The sequence below is a fragment of the Tympanuchus pallidicinctus genome, unplaced genomic scaffold (genome assembly GCF_026119805.1).
Source record: "Tympanuchus pallidicinctus isolate F22 unplaced genomic scaffold, pur_lepc_1.0 scaffold1, whole genome shotgun sequence".
Classification (NCBI taxonomy): Eukaryota; Metazoa; Chordata; class Aves; order Galliformes; family Phasianidae; genus Tympanuchus; species Tympanuchus pallidicinctus.
Window position 1 is genome coordinate 42,954,880 of NW_026294618.1, and position 12,536 is coordinate 42,967,415.

The following is a 12,536-nucleotide window of genomic DNA, read 5'->3' on the forward strand; positions in this document are numbered from 1 at the left end:
AACAGGCAAATATATAATGAAATAAATGAAATATAGTGAAATAAAACAAAGCCTTAGAGAGCTCCACTCCTTCCCCACTTCCCATCCACCCGCATCCCCAGTGCTGCGCGCAGACCCCCGGTGTCCCTGGACGCCCCTGGGCTGCCGCCGCCGTCGCTGTCTCGGGTGCTGAAGGCGGCCCGGCCTCGCAAGAAAGGAAAGGAGGGAGGGCGGGGGCCGGGCTGAGCACCCCCCGACCGGACGGCTCGCCGCGTTTGTTGCAGGGGGGCTGTCCGGTGGACAAGACGCACAGGAACCAGTGCCGGGCCTGCCGGCTGAAGAAGTGCTTGGAAGTCAACATGAACAAAGACGGTATGCCCACCCCTCACAGACAAGGGGTGTGTAGTTCCCCCGTCCATTCTCAGTTCCTCAGTCTCCCTTCCCTTCCCTTCCCTTCCCTTCCCTTCCCTTCCCTTCCCTTCCCTTCCCTTCCCTTCCCTTCCCTTCCCTTCCCTTCCCTTCCCTTCCCTTCCCTTCCCTTCCCTTCCCTTCCCTTCCCTTCCCTTCCCTTCCCTTCCCTTCCCTTCCCTTCCCTTCCCTTCCCTTCCCTTCCCTTCCCTTCCCTTCCCTTCCCTTCCCTTCCCTTCCCTTCCCTTCCCTTCCCTTCCCTTCCCTTCCCTTCCCTTCCCTCAGCCATTTATCCTTCAGCCAATGAAAGTCATAACTTCTCCTCGGTGTCCCACAGCTGTGCAGCATGAACGAGGCCCACGCACATCCACAATACGGAAGCAGGTGGCCCTCTACTTCCGTGGACACAAGGAGGAGAGCAGTGGTGCCCCACACTTTCCTGCCACTGCCCTGCCAGCACCCGCTTTCTTCACTGCTGTCTCCCAGCTGGAGCCCCATGGCCTGGAACTGGCTGCCGTTGCTGGCACCCCTGAGAGGCAGGCCCTGGTGGGCCTGGCACAGCCCACCCCAAAGGTCAGCCCAAAGACCCTAATGGTACTGCAGAGCCTATTGCTGGGATGGGCCAACAGGGTGGTTTTGGCAAAGTGCAAGGTTCGGGGTGATACAGATTGTGGTGGAGTCTCCAATGGCACTTTCCCCATGTTCTGTGTAAAGGGTGAGGTTCATTTTGCAAGAAGTAGATGCAGAAAGATCAGCTGATAACTTGCCCTTCCTGTCCAGAATGTCTCCTCAGGTCAATTTTAAACTTTATGAGCTGCAGCGACTGAGTTTTCTTCAGCAAAACACCCATCTCCATGGTGGTCCAGAAAGTGCTCCCTGTGCTGACCAAAGCAAGCAGGTTGTCCACACCAATGTGGCTAAGTTAGCTCTGTGCCTCTTGGCTGTGACATTTCCTAAGCAGCCCATTGGAAGTACTGCCATGGCCTCAACTGCACAGACACTAGTCACTAGGCAAAGTTTTCTTTAATCTAATTGCAATGGCATTTTTCTTATTTACAGCACTTATAAAATCAGACAGGAAAGCAGTTAATAGTTCTACACTTCCAGAGTTGGTGGCCTGGCATCATGGACATGATCCTCACACAGAGTTTCGTATTATAATTTGGGGAAATGCTGAATCAGAAGTTTGTAAGAAAACACAGCACATGCTTGGAAACATCACCCAACTCCAGTCCTATAGGTAGATGTGGTTATTTCTACACATCTGTTTACAGCCTGTGGCACTTGGGGAGTTGGACAAAGGGTTAGGGGTAAACAAGTGCTCCCTGTTCTGCTGTGCAAGGCTGGATTGCCAGGGTAGCCTCCTAAGCACAGGTTACAAAATATAAATCTTTAATAAAACATGGTATCCTTCTGACTCTTCCACCACAGATGTGCCATCGTGTAACAGCATGAAGGATGACACCACATTTTAATAATGTTTTCCCTGATGTAATAATGTCATTCTCCCTTCAGCATCCTTCAATGAGCTGTTCCTGTAGTGCAGTCCACGCACACAGACAGCAGCAAAGAGTGGGGTGGAGTGGGCTCACTGAAGCAATGCCATCTGGTTGCAGAACAGGAGAGTGCACGCTGTGTGCTGGGCATCATGATTCACCGAGCAGCAGCTGTATGGGAGAGGAAGGGCAGGCTGCTGTGGAGACACTGTGTGAAGTCACTTTATTTTCTTTCTGACATTAGTACCCGCATGAAGTCAATGGTACCCCCATGTATCTCTACGAGGTGGCCACCGAATCTGTCTGTGAGTCAGCAGCCAGACTTCTGTTCATGAGCATCAAGTGGGCCAAGAGTGTCCCAGCCTTCTCCACCCTGTCCTTACAAGACCAGGTAAGGCTCCTGTAGAGGGAGTGAATCAGTCTGGCCTGCCTGATGAAGGAGCTCAGACTGGAACCTTCACACATAATGCTTTTTATCTATCATGGACCTAAAAAGCTCTAAAGCTTAGGGCAGAGTTCCACTTTGTAGCTAAAAAAAAACCAAAAAAAACCCAAAACCAAACCAAAACAAAAAAAAACCCAACAAGGCAGTTATGTAGAAATTGCCTATGTCTTGATTTTTTCTTCTAAAAAATAGGAATAGCATCTTATCTTGCTATTTCACAATAGGGTGTACTTAGTTAAACATACAGACCAGGAGGATATGAGGGATTTCTGAAGATCATTCCTCCTCTCCTCTCCTCTCCTCTCCTCTCCTCTCCTCTCCTCTCCTCTCCTCTCCTCTCCTCTCCTCTCCTCTCCTCTCCTCTCCTCTCCTCTCCTCTCCTCTCCTCTCCTCTCCTCTCCTCTCCTCTCCTCTCCTCTCCTCTCCTCTCCTCTCCTCTCCTCTCCTCTCCTCTCCTCTCCTCTCCCCTCCTCTCCCCTCCTCTCCCCTCCTCTCCCCTCCCCTACGCTTGTTTACACAGACAACATTTTTTTCTTGTTTCAGTTGTTTTCTGCAAACTTACAATACAATTAGTCCAATATAGTGGCATGAGAATTTGGCCAGCCCCCAATATTTTTTCACCATTAATTAAAATCTTCCCTAATCTGTCTTGTTTTCCTCTATGACAATTTGTCTTTGCTTCAAGTAAATCACATGTGAACCATACAGGATGAAGCAATTTCTTAATGACTTGATTCGTGATGAGGATGCTGTGTGCTTTGTATAACGCATTAATTCTAAAAAAGTAATCAGATAATTATAAAAAGGAAGGGGAGAATTCTACGCAAAACTCCAATCATAAAAGACGTTTAATAGTTTGATATGATTGAGCTAATTTCACAAACTTGTTGCTAGAAATGCCATGCCTCAGATGTTGCATGTACCAGACACAGAGGAACATGCATCAGAGGAACTAGTTGCTCTCCATGGATTCACGTTGCAAGATTTGCAGTACATGTGCAAGTATAGATTTTGAACTGAGCTTCTTAGGGAACACAGTTTTATGCTGAAGGTAGTGTGTCATAAAGCTAAGGTCTATTGAAAAGTCTTTTTTATAGCACCAGATCTTGAAACCTCTGTCTTCATAGCAGACTAACAAGCAGCTGCGATGCTGTCAGCCTTAAGCAACCACCCTCAGGAAGGCAGTAGTCTCACTGCAGTATGCTGGTTTCTACTATTGTCTTCTGCTGCTGTTATTCCTGCGCAGCATTGGATCTCAAGGAGCAGGCCCCACTACCAAGGAGGTGCAGTAAGCATGCTGCATCAGTACAACTGCAGGGTGCAGGAAGGTGCTGGGCCCATCTCTGGACCAGCAATGTCTGCAGCAACCAACAACATTCATGGGAAGCTCCTTAAGTGAAGGCTTCATTTGACATCATACGGATGCATTTTCCAGCAGGCCATCTCTGTGAGTGAGGTTGAAGGGATGCCTCCGTTGCTGAGACCAGGCACGCCTCAACCAGCAAGGCCTGCTTTTCTGCCACCTGCCATCATTAACAACCCACTGTCTGCTTCACCTTCAAGGCTAAAATGAGTGAACTACATATAAAAATCCCAGCCATTCTAGATCCTTATTCCCACTTGCTGTACCTCATTGCAAAATGTCTTCCTCAAAACTTAGAGCTGCTTGGGCCTTTTGCCACATGGGTCTCCTGTTGTGTTCAGAAAAGCTGGAGAAGAAATAACCCTGATTTTAATCACCTTATTTCACAAATAATCAGACCATTGATTTTTATAATAGTGCCGTTGCAGTATTTAATTGACAACGGCCCATCTATAAATGTCTGAATTTCTCTTTTTGTGTCCCTGACATCTGCTCGAGTAGAATCAGAAACCTTTTCCTGGATTTGCTCTTGCTTCTTGCTTTTCTGGAATGGGAACTACACTGTGACTCTGGGACTCCGGAACAGCCTGATCTTGAAAGGAAGGAAACAAGCAGAAGCTGATTTGCTGTACAGACACAGGTCTGTGTCTGGACTCCTCTGACTGAAGCAGAGGCTGCTCCTCTCCCACCTTTTCAGAGCCTATCACCCTGTTGTAGTGGAGCCACACAACCAAAACGCCAGCTCTGAGCTTGCTGGCTTGCACGCCTGCCCAGCTGCTCCACGAGACAGATTGGCCCAATGCAATAGAAAGCAAGAAAAGACCGTGCTAGCAAGATGAGATGGATTAAGCAGCAAAAACCAGTCCTTTAGAAAGCCTGGCATTTTTTGTTTCTTTGAAGGGCTGAGTATGACTTCAGCATGAATTACTTTAATTGATGGTTTTACAGACTTATGCATAGGCATGAAGAAAGCCTCAGCCATCGGAATAGTCTCTTATTTCTAAAGTCCTCTGACTTCAGATGCTCAGTGGGAAAGAACATATGAAATTGATATCTTCCAGGAACCACCATTCACTACCATTGTATCTGCATGAATGAATGACAAAAAACGTATTACAAAAACAAATGAAAGGCTGGCAAATCATTTCCTATGTCATACAGAAACCTGTATACCCATCAGGATTACCTGGAGGAGGGGCTGGGGCAGGCAGACTGCAGCATTTCCAAGGCTCAAGGGCAGGTTTTCTTGCTCTGGCTGGAGCTGAGATTGGTGCTGTGCCTAGACTTCCCCCGCATAAAATGATCTGGGCAGCTTCTAGCATTGTCAATGAAATTATTTCAAACAAATTATATGTAACCAGAGACAACATGCTTTTCAGTCACAATTTCCTTAACCAAGTTATGTAGAAGTTCTACAAAGTACATAGCACACCGAAGTCTTAAAACTATAGCAACACGCTTATGAGAGCTCTTCTCATTCTGTTCTGAGCAGGGTGGTTTAAAACTCTCAGTGCTGTTAGGGCACTTAGATAAGGGATTCATTTTTAGTGCATGTTTTCTGTATCATCTATTACTTTCATATATCTAATTCCAAGGAAAACATTCATTCGGTATGAGGTATTTCTTTCTCAGAATTTTCTAGACTTCATATGCCTTCTTTTCTATCTCCCTGCTGCTATTTTCAGGGACCACAGCAATATTATTGTGGTTTGCTCTTTTTTGCCGTGCATTCTGCACAATCTGTTTGCACTGAATGAAGCCATGAGATGACCCCTTCTGAGCCCACTACAGTCTCACCTCTCCACATCTCTCCCAGCATACAGAGAGACAGGAAGTCCCCCAGCACGTCCCTTAGGCTGGGTCAGGGAGCTAACAAATGTCAGTTGAACTGGGACCCTCCAAACCCCTCCTAAGATTTGGTCTGGGCCAATAACCCTTAGATGCTCTCAGTACTGGCTTTGCCATATGCATTATCAGGGGTCACATCTCCTCATATGCACCAGTGCCTCTCCACGGAAATAGATGGCATTGCCTCCAGAGAAGAACACATCATTCGTAAAGCCAGACAATGTACAAAAATTGCAGGGAAGTAGCAATGCTGACAGCATAGCTGCTCGAACGCTGAGTTCAGAGCCCACTGCCCTGCTGATGGCTGTTAGGAAGAGCTGAAAATCCCCAGAGAACAGGAGGAAAGCACTCTTCCAATCTGTACTAGGACAGTTCTACGTGCCCACGGAGAGCAGGAGAAAGCCCACGCTGCCAGGAGTTGTGCTGAAAAACATAGGCAAGCGCTCAGGTCAAGTGCAAGCTCTCAGGGGCAGGACTTCTCACTCTCCTTTCTCTTCCCTTTTGGTCTACAACACAGTGCATAGTGAGCCAACACCAAGTGATTTTCTACAACGCATAGTCTCATTTCCAGACACCTTCTCTAAAAGCTAAGAGAAGAACTAACAGATTCGGTGGGGAAAATACCATGACAAGCATTTAAAGCAGTTTTTAAAATAACAGAAATTTACATATTTAAATTGTTTGTAAATCTATAAATTATACACTATGTTATATTGTACATCTATTGTATGACAGCTGATGCTTTTGGAAGATGCTTGGAGAGAACTGTTTGTTCTAGGAATAGCACAATGGGCCATTCCAGTTGATGCTAACACTCTACTGGCTGTATCTGGTAAGAATTGCACAATTTAATGACTTTGTTACAAAAATTACCATAAAAATACATTACTGAAAAAAGAACAACATGTAAAGAATAACAAATCCCTACTGAACAATAGAGCATACCTGTCATTTATAAATCTATATTTAAATGCAAATAATGTTGTTTTGTTGTATTCATGACTGCTTGCATTGTCATTTAAATGCAAATTACTGTGTTTGTTATCATCCAAGAGAAGATTTTATATTAACTTTCATACAATATAGTCAGTTTACCAGATAGACAAGTGTGACAATAGAATGGATATCGATACGCAGGATTTTGTCAGAAATCAGTATAAAATAAAACAAATGCATTTAATATTATTTATTTCATCTGCTTCTGTTTCAGGCATGAACGGTGACAATACAGATTCTCAGAAGCTGAATAAAATTATTTCAGAAATACAGGCTTTACAGGAGGTTGTGGCTAGATTTAGACAACTCCGTTTAGACGCTACTGAATTTGCCTGTCTCAAATGCATCGTCACTTTCAAAGCTGGTAAGCAGAAGTCACCTCACACCTGTCTGGCCCGACAGCTTCGAAGTTGCCACGTAAAAGTGAAAATGATGTTTTAAACCACATGTAGCACCGCACCACCCCATTGCTTCCTGGTGTGGAATTCCAATAGTCAGCGCTGTGCTTTGAAAGGCTGGCAGTGGAGCACTGGGGAACTAGTGAGACTGCTTAATGTACACGGGTAGTGCCAGCTGGTCTGTCTTGACCCCACTGAGCTGTAACCATCTGCTTTCCAGTGCCGACACACAGCGGGTCCGAGCTGAGGAGCTTCCGGAATGCCGCTGCCATCGCCGCCCTCCAGGACGAGGCCCAGCTCACCCTGAACAGCTACATCCATACCAGGTCAGCTCCGTCCAATCCCTCCCGCAGCGGCAGGGGTGACATCCCGCTCCCGCTGTGGCAGAGAGGACACAACCACCCACTGTTTTTACAGCAGCGGCCTCCCGGAATTAGGCATTTCCCAAGGAAATGAGAAAGGTGTTTATTCAGACAAATGGAAGATGGGAAAAGGAGAGATTTTCCTCTGACAAGTGATAGTGCTGTGGGGCATTTTGCATTCTCAAAGGCTAGATTTCCTCCACCTTCTATTCTGCTAAGTAATGCTAACAGTGACGCTTAACATCATGTGCCTTATGGCAGAGTAAGTGTTTTCACCCAGGATCTCCAGTACACTTCCCCATGTCATTTCCCCCATTTTGCAGAGAGAAATTAAGAAACAAAGAAGCTAAGCGACTCTTCCCAGATAAAATGAAAAAAATAAATTTGTGAAACTCATCTTGGTGTAAGAGCAGAGTGATGAGAATCAGTTTCAGAAGAAAAAAATCACCTGTCTCACCTAGTGTAGGTTTCCTAGGGCACAGCAATCTTAAAACCTGCTCTACAAGCTGTAGCTGGCATCCCACAAATTGCACAGGGCTAAACCCAGGAATGGGTTATATATGTTATACAAAATGCAAATCCCCACTCTAACACGTGGCTGAAGGGACGAGCAGAATGAGCAGCCTCCTGCCATGGAACTGTACATAGAGGAGGGGCAGGGAGAACCAAAAGAGTATACCCTCTGCATCAACTTTCCCTGCTGGATCAGGATGCCCGGGGAGAGCTGCAGCAGGTCCTGTGAAGTCCACATCATAGCCCATGCAGTAGAGACCCATGAGATCAGCACAGTGGGAGACGAAGTGGTGGAAGAGGCGCTTTTATGCTGTTTTTGTTTCTGAAACTTTTATCTGCTCTAACAGCAGTTCTGCCTAGCAGAAGTCAACTCCATGTTAGAGAATAGTTGGCAGCAGTCTTTGAAGCACTTGTGTTTAGCCCAAAGGCAATGTCCCGCCCTGCAGATGGGAGCAAAAACACAAATTCTGTCCAGTTCTGGCTAGTTCAGAGCAAAAAGAATCACCACTGCACAGCAACCTGTTCCTGTTCTCACAGGAGGCCTTTCCCACGGAGAGTGCTCCCTGGAGACTCTGAGTGAGCCAGGGCTTGTTGGAGAGAAAAGCCAGGGAAACATATTGTCACACTGCCATGTTTTCCATTCCAGTCATGGTGACATCTCCATTACATTTTTGCACTATAGGAAATATTAAGCTAAAGAGAATCTTTTATAAAAGATTACTTTTTTCAAAGAAACTGCAGCAAATAATGCAGTGAAAGGCTGCTTGTATTCTGAGTAATGCCTACTTGCTCAACAACCTCATCTTCCCAGGTCAGGAAATCAAGGCTTCTGCAGCTTTTCTAGAAAAGGAGAAATCCTGGCTCTGCTATCAGAACCGTCACACTGACTCCAATGGCTTTCACCTCCTGCTTCACCCTCAGTCTTGAGCGTACCTTCCTGTCAGTGTTAGAGTACTGCTGCCCTTCGATTGCAGCGGGGGAGCTGCACTCAGCAGGGTGCAAAGGAGGGTGGCCTGGAGAAATGTTTCTTCATGGATCTGCTTATAGGAAAACCACTGCTACACAGAGACTTGAGAATTACACTAGTGTGAAGTCAGCGTAAGCACAAGTAGAATACGTATCTTGGGTTATATTAGCTTCAAAAGCAGTGAGAAAGAATGGGAAATATCCTATTATGCAAATACATTACCTGGGGACAAAACACAGGTTCTTTAATCAAAAAAATTCTTTCAAAATGTCAATTGTTATTAAACGTGTAAGGCAATCAGGAGGCAAAATGATTACCATGACAATCCAGCTAAGTTTAAATTGCACTTTAAATGACAGGGTATTTATTATAGGTCAAGCTCATCCCTGAACTGCATCAAGAACATAGCTGTTGTCGGAGGGACTAGCCAGAGCAGATCCTATATCTATATTGCTACTACTCTGAGGGAATAAACAAGGGAGCTAATCAAAACTCAGGGACCTTGCTCTATATTCGGCTAACCTCCATTAAGAGAGTTTTCCCTGGGGTCAGCCTTCTTGTTCAAGTGAGTACAAAGCAGGGGTTTAGCCCAGGTAGCACCCATCTGTACAGTTCACTGAATATTGGTCTCCTCTATAACATTAAAGATTTTCTTTGGAGAAACATCAAAAAACTTCACTAACATTTGTTTTCCTCTCTCCTCTCCAGGTACCCTACACAACCCTGTCGTTTCGGAAAACTTTTATTGCTTCTACCAGCTTTACGTTCTATTAGTCCATCTACAATAGAAGAAGTGTTTTTCAAAAAGACCATTGGGAATGTACCAATCACAAGACTGCTTTCAGATATGTACAAATCCAGTGACATATAAATTTCCTTAAAACAAACGATCAGGACGGACAGTTTGAGAAGAACTTTTATCTATGGAGAATAAGCCTCAACTAACAAAATCTACAGGAAGCATAAGCCTGGGAATGTTTAGCCTTTAAACCCATTGACAAAAAAATACCCCAGTAGATATGATTCTGCTGCTCTGAACAGAGCGATTTAGATCATGGAGAGAATGCTTTGTTCTACAGAAAAAGTGGAAGTGGTTGGAATTTGGCTGCTTTTCCTGTTACTACAGGATGGAGGCAATTCAGATGCCAGTCATAGTTAACAAAGACTGTGCTATTCTCTCATTTAACTGGCAGATCTGAGACGAAATGTGAAAGAAGGTACTTTAGTTTTGTTCAGTATTTGGAACTGGGTGACCAAACTTGGCTTCTGTTGTAATGCGAGATGTGGTGGCCTTCAGAACTGTTCTAAAAGTAGCCTATGTTGGTAAAATGTTTTAATACGATAGGCAACATTGAAGACCAGGTTACCAAAACATTGCTTCTGCAGTAATACATCATAAAGTGGCCTTCAGAACTGATTAAAAAGTAGCTTATGACAGCAGTTCCATTCTTCCTGCAAAATAAAACTGGTGATCTGTGATGCACATGTCACCAGAATTAACATCTCATGACAGAAGAGCTTTATACAACTCCCCAATCCTTCTCTCCTTCTTACACACACGCACCCATCCACACAGCCTCTGGCAAAGAGTACAAGTCAAGGAAGGAAGACAAAAACAGCAAAACCAAATCCAATGGAGATGATTGCTTCAGTGACCTGCTGGCTGTCCCGTTGGCACACTGCTGAAACCAAAGGCAACGGCAGCCAAACTCTTTGTCAGTGAGATGTGCAGAGAAGTAAAAATGACTGTAAAGACACCAACGGAAATACTTTTATTTCAAGGAAATAAAGTTGGTTGACTGAAACGATGCTAACAACTTTCAAAAGTCTCCAATGCCTTTTTAGAAAATTCCAGGTTCTAATTTTGAAGCCTTGTTCACCTACACCCTCTTACACACAAAAATGTTATAAGCTGCTTATTTGATGTATGAAACACGTAGAAAAAAATTAAAGATAGCTGCTGTACTTTTCAAAATTTGATTTGTTATTAGAAACTAGCACTGAGAAAAATCAGCACTTGGACTATCATAGAATGAGTAAAACTTTTCTGTACAAAGTGGATTAACTGATTTGTGAAGTTAAAAAGTTGTACTCATTGTATTTACAAAGAATAAAAATATATTGAATTTACCTTTCACTGTCCTTTTAACACTTCTCCTCTTGTTTCTGGATTAGCATCTTCCACTGTACCCTACTTACCAGGGAACAGAAACGATCTCTACTAAAGTGTATTGCCTTAGGTACTGTGGGGGGTCTCCATCATCAGAGGTTTTAAAGAACAGGCAAGACAAACATTAAGGGAATAACTCAGCTACAGGTGACGCTACCTTCACGCAAAGGGACTTCGAAGTCTTGCACAGAGCTGTTTTCTGTAGTCCATATATATATATACTCATTGCAAGGTTTCTAACATTTTCTTCTCAAGGATCTGACGTACAGCTTTTTCTGGGACATACTTCTAAACAGATTAGACGTCTAACTTGTGTAAGTTTTCCATTTCATGTTATTTCAGTTTTTAGTATTTGTGAGTTGTGCAGCTCACAACGACTGATGAGTACAAAAACACTGCTTCAACTAAAAAGATTCGGGAGTTTTATTACGGTGTCCAGTTGTGTTATCAAACCAAAGAAAAGGGTAAGAAACTTCAGTGCACAGGATGAAACTGGCAACAGAAGGAAAATAAAACACACTGTTTATAAGGCAGTGAGTAACCGAAGACTGCGCACATTAAAATGGCAACTGGAAACATACAGTGTATATCGACAGCTCATTCTTTGTTGGTGTCAAGAAACACAGACCAAGACTGAAATCCCAACTCCATGGGATACAGAAGTCAAAGCTTTTCCACCCCATCTCTGTTAAGTCTGAGAGGTCTCACATTCCATTCTTTCCAAGACAGCAGGACCATTACATGTACAAGACTAGTTTTCCAATGACTCAGGTAAGACAAACTATGGACTACAGGACTTTGGAACACCCTCTGTATGAACCAGCACGGAGCATTTGAGAATGCATTTTTACTATAGGATGAGGTGAATTTATCTCTTAAAAAAAACCCCAGTGAACACTTAAGAGTTCTTTCTGCACTTACAACAGATTTTACTATTTCTTGCTTTACACTAAAATAAACTGACGATTGCAGACAATTAGTTATTTCCCACCCTTGTGACAATACAGTTTATGAGTTGAAAAGGCTGAGGGCACTGCTGTTCAGAACCAGTGACAAAATATTCATTTCAACAAGTCTCATGCTGTGCAGCAACAAACATGAACTGCACCTAAGATATGAGGTAGCTGCACACTGCAGTCTGCTATCCAGTCCCAGTCCCTAGATGACTAATCTCAGTGTTTCTCCACAGACTGCACAGCAGCAGAATCACTTACGCTACACCAGAACTAGCTAGCTTCAAAGCACTGACACTCAGGAGAAATCCTAGAAGCCAGTGCAGATGCCCACTGTATCCAAGATCCTGTCAATTTCAGAGGTTGTAACAACTCCAAAATCCTTGCAACACTTCAGAAATACAAGAAGAATCTACTGTCATCAAGTATGCAGCTCTTCCCTCTTCAGCTGTGATTTTTTTTTGCCTGCACCAGATGATGAAGATCGTAACATCTTTACAAGATTTTACAAGATTACAAGATCGTAACATTTCTTTACAAGGAGAGTGGTTAGGCCCTGGAACGGGCTGCCCAGGGAGGTTGTGGATGCCCCGTCCTTGGACGTGTTCAAGGCCAGGTTGGACGGGGTCCTGGGCAAC

General features: G+C 44.3%; 1 protein-coding gene across 1 annotated transcript in view; it reads left to right on the forward strand.

Annotated features, from left to right (window-relative positions):
• NR2E1 (nuclear receptor subfamily 2 group E member 1) overlaps window positions 1-9,646 on the forward strand; it is a 15,677-nt gene extending 6,031 nt beyond the window's left edge. The window contains 7 exon segments of the mRNA XM_052689555.1: window positions 264-351; window positions 725-960; window positions 2,128-2,274; window positions 6,275-6,371; window positions 6,750-6,899; window positions 7,154-7,259; window positions 9,484-9,646. Of these exon segments, the coding sequence (XP_052545515.1) occupies window positions 264-351; window positions 725-960; window positions 2,128-2,274; window positions 6,275-6,371; window positions 6,750-6,899; window positions 7,154-7,259; window positions 9,484-9,646 (987 nt within the window).
• The last annotated feature ends 2,890 nt before the right edge of the window (window positions 9,647-12,536 follow it).